Source organism: Zingiber officinale, chromosome 9B, assembly GCF_018446385.1.
Source record: "Zingiber officinale cultivar Zhangliang chromosome 9B, Zo_v1.1, whole genome shotgun sequence".
Taxonomy (NCBI): domain Eukaryota; kingdom Viridiplantae; phylum Streptophyta; class Magnoliopsida; order Zingiberales; family Zingiberaceae; genus Zingiber; species Zingiber officinale.
The window spans coordinates 89692176-89707758 of NC_056003.1; the positions used below are offsets into that span (position 1 = coordinate 89692176).

The window sequence follows — 15583 nt, forward strand, 5'->3', positions numbered from 1 at the left end:
ATGAGATGGGGTTCAATTGAGTTGGTACAATTAGGTCCAAGTCAATGAATATGGATGTAGGATTGTCTGTTAATTTTCCTGAGTTAATCATGGTTCAAACAGAGTGTCTCAGAGATGACAGTTTGCATAAGATGAAGGATTAAGGTGGATGGTTGCTTAGGGTAAATGGCTTGATTAATGCTGTGATATTAGATGTTGCTTGTCCGTTCACAGATTCAACTATGTTATATTGCTTTATTTTTGTTTAACATGTGTCACAATAGGATTGACTCTCTATTGATATCTTAAGAAAACATTTGTTTACTCTGGTGTGCTTTGCTGCTTCACAAGCATTCCATCCATTGACTTAGTGGATATTTTCCCCATAACATTTCCCCCGTAGATCATGCCCTTCGAAATCTCATTTGTAGAATCTGATGTTATATTAATTCGGTCTTTTCTTGACATCTGCCTTAGCTTCCATGTCGTACCTTCCGTTACTAAAGACCTTGACATTTAGTAATTATTGTATCAATAATGTGTTAATAATAGTAATTTCATAAGTATGATATACAATTAAAGTTTAAACCAGTTGAGTTGATAAAATAATAATTCTAAAACCCTTGCAAAAGGAGGGCATTAGACTAAGTCCTGAAATCACCTCAACAGTTTCATGCTTTTGAGTTTCTTCCTTTACATCATGTTCATGGCTATTCTCTATCATCTTATCTGTGGATCTTAGCATCCAATCCAACCCTAATTCCTTCCTTACAATCTCTTCATTGTTTTGATGAAATAGGTCTCTTTCACTATCATTGTCAGAAACGTCCATTGCTGAGCAGCAATAAAGCAATAAAAAAAATAATAAATCAATTAAGTCCATAACTCTACATCCCAAAAACTATATAAACTGATTGTGAAAAATAATAATAATAATAAGTTTAAGAAAAAAAGACAAAGTTCTAGAAATGGTTACTAGATCTTTTTTCCTTTCGCTTATTTTTCACTTCTCTACTTCTCTTTCTTTGTTTTCGCTTTAGGTTGCCTTTCCTCTCATTCTCTTCAGACGATGATGAATAATCATCCGATGATTCTTATCTTCTCTTCCTTAAGTCTCTCCTCTTGATCTTTTTGTCTCCAGATTCATCTGAATCTGAATGAGAAGCAAAGGAATCAAGAAGCAAAGAAATGCTCCTTGACAATCTAGTCTATGACAACAAAAAAAAACAATCTTATCAACTTAACATCAAGTTCAAGCCCAAATTTCTACAAAATAACATTAAACTATAAATAAAAAGTTGGGAAAATGAAATTAAGCCAACGTATCTAGTCATCCACATAGCATGAGTCATGCGCACCATTTGTTTAACACAATTATGAAACTACTGATTGACTCTTTTGTTAACCAACCCATATTATAAACATCTCAATACCATTAGAAGTTAGTTTATTAATGCTAATAAAAATTTCTTCATACCACACACCTACCTCTTTGAATTGTCTCTTCTAAATTCTTGCATTAGGATTTATAAATTAAAGTTCCATGGGATTTACATTTTGAACTACATGTAGTTTTAACTTTTGTTTATTCACTTTAATATCTTTTAATGTTGACCTATTTGTTTGTAGATTTTGATTGATTTAAATGGATAAATCTTGGATATACTTGGATAGAAGGTCCAAACAGTATGAGGAGGGTGTGGAACAGTTTATTAGATATTGTTTACAGAATCCCAATATTGATCCCAATGATATTCATTGTCCTTGTTGCAAATGTATCAATCTTAAAAAAGGATCGGTGAAGTCCATTTCAGAGCATCTTTATTTCCATGGTTTTAGTCAAAATTATGTGAATTGGATTTGGCATGGTGAGCCCGCTAAAGATGATAAAATAAAATGGAGTGTCAACCAGGAGCAAATTAATAATGATTATGACAACTTTGAAACCGCTCATATGTGTGAGGCAGCGTATGATAACTATACAGAAAACCCTGAAGAATTTATGAAATTTTTAGAGGAATCAGAGAAGCCGCTGTACAAGGGATGTCAACGTTACACAAAATTGAGTGCACTTGTGAAACTGTACAATACCAAAGCAAGGCATGGAATGAGTGATGCTCTGTTTTCAGATTTACTATTGGATTTTGGGGATATGTTGCCAAATAATCACAATTTACCGTCCTCAATGTATGATGTAAAAAAGACGTTGAGTTGTTTGTCGTTGACTCATGAAAAGATTCATGCTTGTTCCAATGATTGCATTCTTTATAGGAAGCAATATAAAAACTGCGTAAGTTGCCCTAAATGCGGCTTGTCACGGTGGAAGTTAACCAAAAACAAGGTTGAGAAGAAAGGTATTCCTGCTAAGGTGGTTTGGTATTTCCCTCCCATACCAAGATTTAAGCGCATGTTTAAATCTTTAGAGACCTCAAGAAATTTAACATGGCATGCAGATTCTACAAGAGTTGTTGGTCAGTTACGTCATCCAGTTGATTCACCATCGTGGAAGTTGGTGGATCATATGTGGCCCGACTTTGAAAGTGAGCCAAGAAATCTTCGTCTAGCACTTGCAGCTGATGGCATTAATCCTCATAGCAACCTTAGTAGTCGGTACAGCTGTTGGCCAATTATGTTGGTTAACTATAATTTACCTCCAAATATGTGCATGAAGAGGAAATACATTATGCTAACTATGCTCATTTCAGGGCCTAAGCAGCCTGGAAACGATATTGATGTCTATCTGGAGGTGTTAGTTGAAGATTTGCAACAATTGTGGGCAGGAGTTGATGGAGTCTATGATGCTTATCGAAGGGAGTTCTTCACTCTTAAAGGAGTCTTATTATGGACCATCAATGATTTTCCTGCCTACGGTAACCTTAGTGGATGTACTACACATGGTTATTATGCATGCCCATTATGTGGAGAAGATACTTATGCAAGACACTTGGAAAATGGGAAGAAAATGTCATTTACGGGCCATAGGCGATTCCTATCACGGTTTCATCCCTATCGTAGGCAAATGAAGGAGTTTAATGGCATGGAAGAACTTGGAGAAGTAGCTAGACCATTATCTGGGATTAAGTTGTTTGAGAAACTTTCTGACATAAGGTGTGAGTTTGGAAAGAAGATAAGTGTGAGAGGGAAAAAAAAGCATGCAAAGGCTAATAAGTTGGAAGTCAATATAGAAGAAAAAGATTTAGAAGCAATAAATTTCAGAAAATGTTGGAAGAAGAAGTCAATCTTTTTTAATATTCCTTACTGGAAACACTTGCATGTAAGACATTGTCTTGATGTTATGCACATCGAGAAAAATGTATTTGAATCCCTCATTAATACTTTGATGAATGTTAAAGGAAAAACCAAGGATAATGTGGCAGCTAGGTTGGACATGGTTGAGATGGGAATTAGACCTGAATTAACACCTATAGTTGGGGAGAAGAGAACATATCTTCCTTTTGCTGTGTGCTCATTCACAAAAAAAGAAAAGTTACAAGTGTGCAAGTCATTAAAGGATATAAAAGTTCCAGAAGGTTTCTCTTCAAACATGAATAATATTGTGTGCATGGATCAGCTGAGGTTGACTTGCTTGAAATCCCATGATTGCCATGTTTTAATGCAGCATTTCTTGCCAATAGTTATACGTGATGCGCTGCCAAAACATGTTAGATATGCCATCATAAGATTATGTTTTTTCTTCAAAGATATTTGTTGCAAAGTTATAGATGTAGCCAAGTTAGATAAGTTGCAATCTGACTTGGTTGTTACACTATGCTTATTGGAGCAATATTTTCCCCCATCTTTCTTCGATATCATGCTTCACTTAACTGTCCATCTTGTTCGAGAAGTCCGATTATGTGGACCAGTTTACTTTAGATGGATGTATCCATTTGAAAGATGCATGAAGGTGCTTAAGAGTTATGTAGGCAGTCGAAAACATCCTGAAGGTTGCATTGTTCAGAGATATTTAGCAGAAGAAGCAATTGAATTTTGTTCAGAATACCTCAATGACGTTGATCCTATTGGAGTTCCTCAATCAATTCGAGACCCGAAAGCAAATGGTTCTGGCTTGCAAGCATGCATCACACCAATTATAGTGCAACAAGTTGATCTGCAACAAGCACATTTGACTGTGCTAGAAAATATGGAAGAAGTATCTCGCTATATAATGTAAGTGTGTTGTATTATTTATAATTCTGCACACATAAATGAGATTATCTAATGTCTCACTTAAATTTACATATTAATACTTCTACAGTGAACATAAAACTTTTTTGAAATCAATGTTTCCCAAAAAAGAGAAAGATGAAAGGTGGATACAAGATGCTCACAACAAGAGGTTTATTGATTGGTTTCGTGCAAAGGTGGGTATTAGATTCATCAAATTTTTAATATCATTTGTGCTAAACAACTTATATCTACTATTTTTAATCACCATATTCAAATTGAATACATGTTAGGTGGCTGCTGAAATTGACAGTTGCAATGGTGGAACAACATCGACATTAACATGGTTGACCCATGGACCGCGTGCACAAATCATTAAGTATAATAGTTATGTGATAAATGGTAATTTATACCAAACAAAGGCGCGAGATGATGACAGAGTTTGCCAAAACAGTGGGGTCTCTTTAGTTGCCAACACTATGCTTGTTTGTAGTGCTAAAGATAAGAATCCCTTGCTAGCTGATGTGTCTTTCTATGGAGTGATTGAAGAAATATGGGAATTAGACTATCATCAATTTCAAGTTCCTCTTTTCAAATGTGCGTGGGTTGCAAATGACAAAGGAATAATCAACAATGATGAATGTGGCTTCACCTTAGTCAACTTGAACAAACGTGGACACAAGAATGACGAATTTGTGCTTGCAAGTCAAGTCAACCAAGTCTTTTATATTGATGACCCATTAACAAAGGGGTGGTCAATTGTGCTTCCAGTTCCAAATAGATGTTATGAGGGAGATGCTGATGACAATTGGAGCAGTATTCCTGATTCTAGACCAATTGATGATGTTGATACTCATTGCATTCCTGCACATGAAAGATATATTAGATCAGAAATTGAGGGTGTTTGGGTCACAAAAAAGAAAAAATGATGTTTTAAATTTTTGTGTAATGTTTATGTTATGAACATAAAGGAATGTTTTATGCACTTTAAAAAATTATGTTATGTAATTGCATGTTATGCTTATACTTGTGTTGCTATTTATTTATATTTTTGATATTATGATTATATATGTCATGTTTTTGTTATTGTACCAATTTTAATAGCGGTTTCATTGATGTTCTTATGCAGACAATACTCGATGGGTCATAAAAAACAAGTAGTAGCAATTGAGGAGATACATGGAGTAGTTGATGCTGAGCTACATGGTGTAGCTGATACAGTGGTACATGAAGGTACTAATAGAGAAGAACGTTCTGTCGATGTGCAGAAGAACAAACGAGGTCCTACATCAATGTGTAAACTTACTGCAGCTGCAAGATGGGGGAAAAAAGCGAAGATTGATTATGATGACATGGGCCGACCATTATACAATGCAAATGGAAAGGCATTGCAATCGTACATTGGCTGTGTTGCTAGAACCATGGTGCCAATCAACATAAAGTCTTGGCCTACTGTCCCAGAAAATATAAAACAAAAATTGTGGGAAGAGATTTCGGTAAGATTAATAAATACATACAATCTCAAATCAAGTTAGCTTTCAACTCTCTGCTGCCAATGTTTTATTTAATCCATTCTTGTCATATAGCTATCATTGTTTTATTTAATCAATTCTTATCATATTAGTTGTAGTCTATTATTGTTTTAATTCTATTCAACTTCTCTATTAATAGTATTAACTAATTTTAGTTAATACTATTGCATGAACCATGTGCATGTTGATGTAGTTGTGCTACCTAATTTCCAAGTTTACAAAGAGTGTAGAACCATGTGCATGTTGATGTAGTTGAGATTTTTCACCTTGTGAAGTATGTTAGAGAAATTACAACACTCATGGGTTTGTGCTGTAGTAGCAATTCACGTTAGTTAGTGCTACACATGGCTTATAGGTAGAGATTCTTGACCTAAAATAGTATGCATAAGATGCATGACCTGAAACCCAACTACCCAAGAGTCGAGCTTGAGATTTTTCTCAAAATCTTGTAGCCACATATATAATAACAACCTAAAGCCTCTCTCTTGTACTACTCCTTAAACCACATGATGCATGAACTGCGCCTAATATACATTCTTGACAAATAGATCACTTGATAGGCTGCCAGTTTAAAAGATTGAGAAACAATCTGTATCCCTTATACCTCACTAATATATGCCTTTTTTAGCAAAAGTTGTTATTTAACCTCTCATAACTCATTCTAAAACATAGATTAGGGGTTGAGTTCCAATATAAGCATGAATGAATTATATGATGACTTTAACATAAGATTAATAGAATTGAAATAAAGAACCTGCATGTAAAAAGAAGTGGTAAGAACCCTTTGTATGACAGCATTCTTCCTTTGTTTCTCCTTAATGAGTAGTCTCTCTTACTTTATCCCAATTGCAAAGATAAAATCTCATTCACTTTTTCATACCGCACTAGTAAGAAAGATAAAATCTCTCTTACTTTTTTTCATACCTCGCTTTTTAATACCACACTGGTATGATATTTAAATCCTTTCTCTTTTACCTAATAACTTAGAGTTTTTTGCTTGCTGTAAATCTTTGTATGAGAAGATTGTGGTAAGAAGTTTCTTATTCAAGCAAGAGAAAGCTAGTGAACTCTCAAGAGTGACTCACTAATGAGTTATAGGGTGTGGAGTATGAATGAGAGTTCTGATTCACAGACATGGTTGTGTTAGTGATTGATATATGTTGATTCATTATACTTTTCTACTGTGCATAATTTATGAATTTTCTAGGCATTAATAAGAGTGGGAAGAGATTTAGGTAAGATTAATAAATACATACAATCTCAAATCAAGTTAGCTTCCAACTCTCTGCTGCCAATGTTTTATTTAATCCATTCTTGTCATATAGCTATCATTGTTTTATTTAATCAATTCTTGTCATATTAGTTGTATAATTATCCAGCTTGTATGTCTATTATTGTTTTATTTCTATTCAACTTCTCTATTAATAGTATTAACTAATTTTTTGTGTTGAAGAATGTGTTCGAATTAACACCACAAAGTGAGACTGCTGTGATGAATTCAGCATCTCAAAAGTGACGAGATTTTAAAAATAAACTCACTAGCAGATTTGTTTGGCCAAATAAAGACAATCCTGAAAAATTGAGTTCTCCACCTAGCCAATATCAAATTCCCAAAGCAGTTTGGAAAGCATTTGTAGATGAGAGACTTCATCCATCATGGGAGGTACACACTCATATGGTGTTAGCTGAAAATCTTTAAAATATCTCATTTGCAAATTTTGATTATAAAATTTATTGTCTTTTAAAGTATGGTGTTATTTGTACTTTACATTTGCAATTTCCTACATTTAGATGTTGAATTTCCTACATAGGATTTAGTGTATAACATATTTTATATACACTTAAAATCTATGTGTAGGAGGAATTGCAACCACCCAGCCACGTGGGGGGATTGAAAAGAATTACTCAAGCACTTTTGACCACCAAACCAAAAGAATAATTCTTGTCTGATACAAATTGAAGCCTTGCTACTTTGTCTTGAATGCATCATTCATATATAGATTCCGTAAAATCAATGCACAAATCACGTTTAATTGTTTGCAGGTTTATTGGGTAGACTTCATTGGGTAGAGCAATTTATATATAGTTAGGATTATGGTTGCAGGTTTAATTGTTTGCAGTTTATATATAGTTAGGATTATGGTTTCGTAACATCATTCATATTTTGTAGTTTAATTGTTTACAGTATAATTGTTTGCTTATACACTTATAATTGTTTGCATGTCTGCTATATATAATGCATACTAATGCATACGGGTGTTTATGAATGTATCTTCTATGTAGGCTATTCATGAAAAGCAAAAAGAACGAACGATGCATTATAAATATCATCATAGATTGTCTCACAAAGGTTACATCGGCTTAGAGGCTGAATTGGTGAGCTACCATGCAATTATACTTATCATTTTCAAGCAAGTATTTAATATTATGTAGCTGATCATTTTTGGAATTGTAGAGGGAAAAAAAATAATTGCTGAAAATGAGGAAGTTGATAGATCGATGCTTTGGCGTAAAGCCCGTGAGGATAAATCAGCCACATAACAAATATGGAGATAGCAGAAGTCATTGCAAAAATTGTAATTATTTTTTTTATCTACTTTTCATATTGCTTAGCTAAATATTATTGGAATTTTTGGATTGATTTGTTACATCTCATATTGTAGGATGACTTAATGGAAAAGAAAGTCAAAGGAGAGTTCAAATCTTCTGGGATGAATGATGTGTTAACTACTGCTTTAGGAAATCAAGAACACTATGGATGAGTTAGAGGAGTGGGAGGATGTGTAAAACCCCAACTCTACTTTAAAACTGCAAGAAAGAGTAGAGAATCAGTCCCAAAGGATTTGATCGATAATTTCAAAGAACAATCGGAGGAGAATAAGAGCTTGAAGGCTGAAGTAGAGAAATTGAAGGCTCAACTTGCTCAGGTCATTGATAATCAGACTTGTGAGGCTGTTATATCGAACAAGTCCTCAAACATGAACGACCCAAAATGGAGAGATGATGTCGAGATTTATGAATGTGGCACTTCAAGCTTTGAGGTTTTATATTTCTCAATTTTATGTCAAATTATTTTTTTCTTTCAAATTAAGGTATTTATATACAATTTATTTTTTTTGTTAAAGGGAAAAAAATGTAACCTGGCTGTGAAGCAACGTGAAAATGTGGTGGCGTACGGCACAATACTATCAGAAGGAGGCCCAAATATACTGATTCATCATGTTCCACTTGGAGAAGGGAATTTCAAGGTATCTATTGATGTTGTTTTAGATGAAGGAGCAAAGCTTCCAATTCCAATTCCGTCTGGACCAACAATCATCAATGATGCTATTGGAACAATTGTTGCTTGGCCTAAAGAGTTGGTAATTTTACCAACAAAGAAGGTACTTTCAATTTATCTTGAAAAGTTGTATTTGAAAAAGCCTCAATCATTTGAATACTCATATGAATATTTTAACATATTGCAGAAGAATGTACAACATCAATCATTTGCTCCTTCGGATGTTCATGGTGATCAAGACAAGTACAAGGAAATTGAGAAAACTTTACCGATGGCATGCAAGTATATCTACTCCTATGTTATTAGATTGATGCCTAAAGATGAGAGCATACACATAGAATTTGATGAAGCTATGTTTGGACGTCCTAAAAGTGTATGATTGCTAAGAGAAGATATCTTACGCTTTATGGAGATGAAAGAGATAGGTGCCAGACACATTTTGGTTTACATGGGGTATGTTATGTGTTAAATACAATATTTGTTCACATGTTTTGCTTTGTTCACAATATTTGTTCACATGCTTTTGCTTTGGTTTACATGGGGTATATTTAGATTTTTCATTACTTTGCCATTACCTTGCAATTAATACCATGCAGTTACCTTTACAAATACATGAAGAAAGAAAATAGAGCTGAGTATGTGTCATTTGTGGATCCTGGTCACATACCTACATGCGGTGTGGGTGAAGAAGGTAGTAAATTATCACAACATATTGTTGCTCAGTTGGGAGCATCGAATAGAGATAGCATATGCTTCATCCCATATAACACTGGGTAAGATTTTAATTATTTATTTTTTTCCTACTACATGCTAGTCAATGTTATATTTTTTTTGTGTAGGTACCATTGGATCTTGACTATAATTAATGAAGATAAGAATATGATATATTTATTGGACTCTTTGAGTAACAGGAACCGAGATCATGCTTGGCAAACTATTGTGACCAAGTAAGTTGTAACTTATGCTAATTTTGAATGCATTCAATTCATTATAGGTTGAAAAATTAATTTTCTATTTTTACAATGTAGTGGGGTCAAGATATACAATGCATCAAGGGGTATTTCAAAAGGACCAGGTTTTAAACAATTGACAGTATGTATTGTGACTATGTATTTAGACATCAATTAATAATTCTTATTATTTGGATTGTGACTTCTTGCATGACATTTTCAATTTCATTAGGGTAATCTTAAACAAAATGGTGGTGTTGAATGTGGATATTGTGTGATGCGGTACATGAAAGAGATAGTCTTAGATGAATATCCACAATTGGAGAGAAAGGTGAATTTCTTCTTTATGAAATATTTTCTTTCTAAAATATTAAGTTATTTTTCATTGATCCTCAAATTTTTGTTAATGATTCAGTTTGCAGCATCAAAAAACAAACAGTATTATAATCAATCTCAGTATGATGAAGTCAGAAGTGAATGGAGCGAATTTGTCTATTTCTATGTGGATGCCTAAGTGTAGGCTATGAGATAAAGTTTAGATTGTATTTAAAGATTTATGGATACAAAAGTTTTTGGATTATGTTTAAACATTTCTTTTATGAATACACTTTTGAATTGTATTTGACAGATATTTGTGATATATTTGTTCAATTTTGGTGATGAAAATTATTGTGTTATAGCAAAATATTACGATATACACTTTTGTTAATTAAATTTGTATTGTAGTAAAATATAGTCAACTACTTCGATACTATAAATAAAAATGATGAAGTAATACAATACATATGACTTCGGTATATTTAAATATTGTCATAGTTAAAGAAACTATTTACTTTGTCACTGATTAAAATTGTTGAAGTCGTTCGTATGTATTACTACGTTAACGTAAATTGTTGAAGTGTAGTAAAATATGCTTTCCTACTTCTATACTATGATGAAGTATTACAATAACAATTACTTCGATCAAGCTAAAATATGCAGAAGTAATATTAACTATTTACTACACCATAATATAAACAATTGTGAAGTCATAACTTCTTTAAACTTCGTTAGATAATGTTACCTCTGCAGTAATATATCATCAACTACTTCGGTAATTTTACTGGTCTTGATGAAGTAATAACGGTTTTTTACTTCGAAACCGGTCCGATTTTGAACCGGTTTTGAACCGGTGATAGACTTCAGTAATCATGTGCCGAAGTAAAAAAATAACCCTTTTACTTCACGTGCGTCTACTTCGGTAAATATCTTCCTATTACTTCGGATAATATCCGAAGTCTATCATTGATTTTCACATAGTGACAAAAGCCATAAATCATGAATTAATATAGAGTAGTGATATATTCATTTAACCAACATCTAGATTTAACATTTCATGTTAGCATGAGGTAGTGTCATATTCATTAGGCAAATCATAACATAGTATAAGAAAGCATAAGCATAATGTAGTAGAATGTTCTTCTAGGTATCATAGACATATCTCAAGAGAGCACCTTCCTTAAAGCATAACATTCACATAACATGGAATCACATATATATGCAAGATGTTCTTTTGAAAACATGTATCAAAATCATATAGCATGAAACAAGTATATGCAAGATGTCCTTTTGAAAACATATATAGTATAGGTACTTAAACATAAATCTCAACATGAGGGTCCGACATTGTACCACATACATGAATTGCGCACATCCTAAATAAATCCTAGGTAGCTAATCTCGAACCTACTAGGAACTAGGCCCGTTTCCTTGACCATCGACCTAGGGGCAACTTAGGAGCCCATCCCATGGATCATTCTTAGGGTCCGGTACAAGCCCATACAAAAGTAAAATAGCATATCATGTTCTTGTCATATCATGAAACATAGCATGTTCTTGTCATATCATGAAGCATATCATGTTCTTGTCATATCATGAAGCATATCATGTTCTTATCATATCATGAAGAGTGCTCTTAGTCCCAACTTAAAGGGAAGCATCACTTAGATATTTCATCATACATAATCTTTTCATAAGCATAACATAGTGACATAAAGTTCACATATCACATAACATAACATAGAGAGTCATTATCATGTATAGTTAGGGTTTTGAACTTTCCACAAATCCTATTTCACATCTTGGCCGAAACTTGCATGGACATGTTCTTAAATTTCAAGCAACTTTAAAACATGAAAACCTTAACTAACATCATATAGTGGATCACATACCATAAGGAATCATAAGCAAGCATAGGTTATGTTTTAAAACTTTCTCAAGTCTCTTTTAATTCATCTTGGCCGAAACTTAAAGAGCAAGGTTCTAGGGTTCTTTTAAACAACTTTAAGCATGAAACATTAATTTGACAAGTGAGACTCTTATCAAACATACATGAAGTTTCCAACCCTAATTTCCAAGTCATGGCCGAAACATACAAGCATGAATCTAGAGTTTTCTTTTGAGCAACCTTAAGCATGAAACATTAAATTAAGATCACATGATACATGGCATATCAAGTGAGACCCTTAGCAAGCATACATGAAGTTTCCAACCATAATTTTCAGGTCATGTCCGAAACATATAAGCATGAATCTAGGGTTTTCTTTTAAGCATCCTTAAGCATGAAATATTAAATTAAGATCACATGATACATGGCATAACAAGTGAGACCCTTAGTAAGCATACATGAAGTTTCCAACCCTAATTTCCAAGTCATGGCCGAAACATATAAGCATGAATCTAGGGTTTTCTTTTAAGCATCCTTAAGCATGAAACATTAAATTAAGATCACATGATACATGGCATAACAAGTGAGACCCTTAGCAAGCATACATGAAGTTTCCAACCCTAATTTCCAAGTCATGGCCGAAACATATAAGCATGAACCTAGGGTTTTCTTCTAAACAACCTTAAGCATGAAACATTAAATTAAGATCACATGATACATGGCATAACAAGTGGACCCTTAGCAATCATACATGAAGTTCCCAACCCTAATTTCCAAGTCATGGCCGAAACATATAAGCATGAATCTAGGGTTTTCTTTTAAGCATGAACCTTAAACTAATACCATATGATACAAAGCATGACATAGAAGAAAACCTAAGAAAATCTAGTTGGAGTTCAACTTCCCTAAACCTTTTTCATTTTCTTCTTAGCCGAACTCACAAGGCTTGTTTCTAGGGTTTTTAAGCTACATAAATCATGAATAACCTTTTGATAACATCACATCACATATTAGATATCATAAGAAAACAACATAAGCTAGACAATTTGAGTTTAGACTTCTCTAGTCCTTTTAATTCATCTTGGCCGAAACCTATAAGCATGATTTCTAGGTTTTCAAGCAACATATATCATGAATAACATCTTAATAACATTATCTAACTTATTAGGCATCATAGGAAAATACATGAGCAACCTAAATGGAATTTAAACTTTCCTAAGCCCTAAATCTCTTCTTGGCCGAAACCTATAAGCATGATTTCTAGGTTTTCAAGCAACATATATCATGGAAAAACACTCATAACTACTTGTACTGTAGGTGAGGGGGATACTTACTTCCTCTTGCTTGGTTTACTAAGAGAATACCCTTGGTGGAGAAGAAGAAGAAGACCCTTTTCGCTTCTAGAATTTCCTTTCCCTTTCTTCTTTTATTTTTTTGTAATGAGAAGTATGCTTCAAGAACTTCCCTTTATGAAGCTTCCTTAGGGAGAAAACTCTTAGCTTGAATTTGGCAATAGTGGAGGAAGCTTGGAGTTTTTGGTGGAGGAAGAAGAAGGAGGAAGAAAGGAGAAACCAAATTCCCTTGCCCTTTTATTCCTTCTTATTCTACATGAAAAAGGAAGAAGAAAGAATGAACTTTTTTTTGGATTTTTCGGGCCACGAAAACTGTTTTTTCGCGTCGCAGAAACCCCGAAACCCCGCCACCGGATCCGTGCGAAGAATAAAACATTCCAAAAACCTACGAGTACGAGTTTACAAACTCTAGATCTACATTAGAGTACGAGTTTTACCCTTGATGTGTGCCTTTCGTGAATCCCGCTCATCCAAGGTGTCAGATCTCAAGATTGTCAAAGTAGACAACCCTCTAGAAGTATCCACACGAACAACTCGATGGAGGGAGAACCTTAGAGTGTGCTAGCACTCCAAGAAGGTCTCGGCAAGATGAGGAGAGGGGGAGCAAGAAGAGAGAGCAAGGAAGAAGATGGAATCAAAAAATGCCTTGAATGAAAATGAATCCCATTCATTCCCCTTAGTGGCCGACCACACATGTGTAACTCCTCTCATTTAATGTGGCCGGCCACATTAAAGAAAAGGGAATTTGTAACCTCCATTAGTTGGCACACACATGTGCTAACTATGATGATGTGGCACATCATCATTGGCCACTTAATGCCAAGTCACAAATGATGTGGCATAAAGTCAAGTTAAACTTGACTCTTCCTCTTCCTCTCAAGTCAAGTCAAACTAGACTTAATCTCTCTTATGGTTGATCTAATCCAACCATTTAATTCAAGCCAATTTAATATAATGAATCTAATTCATTTAATTAAATTGATTCAATGAGTCATAATCTAAATTAGACTTATTGAACACATGAATCAACTTGAGTCCAACACAATTAGCCCAATTAGGATTACTCTTAATCCAATTTGATTCATCACATGAATCTAATCCTCTTGGTTCATTATATGAACCTAATCTCCATCTAATTGTCCTTAGTGTGTGACCCTATAGGTTCTTGTAACGTTGGCAATGCCCCTAAACTCATTTAGGAGCATAAGTAATGAGTGGTATCTAGTAACACATCATTACTACCCAAGTTACAAGAATATTGAGATCCAACATCACCTTGTGACTACTAATTGTGACTCCTCACAATATATGACAAGTGTCCTTCTATCTTAGACATCTAGATTGATAAATGTGAGGCATAGACTGTGTCAATCTCTGACCAATCTAAATCTTAAACTCCAAGTAGACTCACTAAATCAAATGAGCTCAATATCTCATATTGACTCATTTGGGCATGGCCATGCACTTCATAGTCTCACTCTATCAAGAATATCGATGTCGCTCCCGTCATATAGGAGGGATAGATCCCATCTACATCACTCACATCCCTCTGCATAATTCATTACATACCCAGTAATCGCCTTTATAGTCCACCCAGTTACGGATGACGTTTGACGAAACCAAAGTACATAACTCCTTATGTAGGGATCCATGGTGACTTCAGGTCTAAGGACTAGTAGTCATACTAATAGCCACATGAGAAAGTATATGACACTCATATAACGATCCATGATACTTTCTCATGTAGGGTCATTCAGTATACATTGTCCAATGCATACCCAAGTGTCAACTTGATATCTCTATATCCATGACTTGTGAGATCAAATCATCGAGTTGACCTACATGCTAGTCTTATTGCATTAACATTGTCCCTGAATGTTAATACTCGACTAGGAATGATTAAGAGTAGTGTTCCCTATATCATCTCATTATCGGTTCAACTAACCGATTGATATAGGTGAGAACCTTCTACTCAAGGATGCTATTATACTTAGTTTATTTGGCACCAATACAAGTAAGTATAATAACAAAAAATAAATGCCTTTATTTATATAAGAATATGATACAACAAGTCCATAATACAATCATCAAATGATTGGCTCTAGGGCTCTAACTAACAA

At 34.2% G+C, this 15583-nt stretch overlaps 2 protein-coding genes across 2 annotated transcripts; both read left to right on the forward strand.

Annotated features, from left to right (window-relative positions):
* Nucleotides 1–1933: 1933 nt before the first annotated feature.
* On the forward strand, nt 1934–5072 carry LOC122023135. The gene is made up of 6 exons (XM_042581224.1): nt 1934–2166; nt 2251–2333; nt 2433–3087; nt 3259–4146; nt 4235–4340; nt 4437–5072. Exons 1-6 carry the CDS (start codon nt 1934–1936, stop codon nt 5070–5072), a joined length of 2601 nt encoding a protein of 866 aa, XP_042437158.1.
* Nucleotides 5073–8473: 3401 nt separating this feature from the next.
* Nucleotides 8474–9334, forward strand: LOC122023136. The gene is made up of 2 exons (XM_042581226.1): nt 8474–8716; nt 8801–9334. Exons 1-2 carry the CDS (start codon nt 8654–8656, stop codon nt 9332–9334), a joined length of 597 nt encoding a protein of 198 aa, XP_042437160.1. The 5' UTR covers nt 8474–8653.
* The last annotated feature ends 6249 nt before the right edge of the window (nt 9335–15583 follow it).

What these genes read in the sequence shown, in the direction of transcription:
- LOC122023135 (XM_042581224.1), top strand. Translation starts at nt 1,934, where the DNA reads ATGTGTGAGGCAGCGTATGATAACTATACAGAAAACCCTGAAGAATTT. An exon ending in CACAATTTACCGTCCTCAAT is followed by an intron (nt 2,167 to 2,250) that starts GTATGATGTAAA and finishes CATTCTTTATAG; the next exon opens with GAAGCAATATAAAAACTGCG. An exon ending in TTGATTGGTTTCGTGCAAAG is followed by an intron (nt 4,341 to 4,436) that starts GTGGGTATTAGA and finishes AATACATGTTAG; the next exon opens with GTGGCTGCTGAAATTGACAG.
- LOC122023136 (XM_042581226.1), top strand. Translation starts at nt 8,654, where the DNA reads ATGAACGACCCAAAATGGAGAGATGATGTCGAGATTTATGAATGTGGC. An exon ending in GTGGCACTTCAAGCTTTGAG is followed by an intron (nt 8,717 to 8,800) that starts GTTTTATATTTC and finishes TTTTTGTTAAAG; the next exon opens with GGAAAAAAATGTAACCTGGC.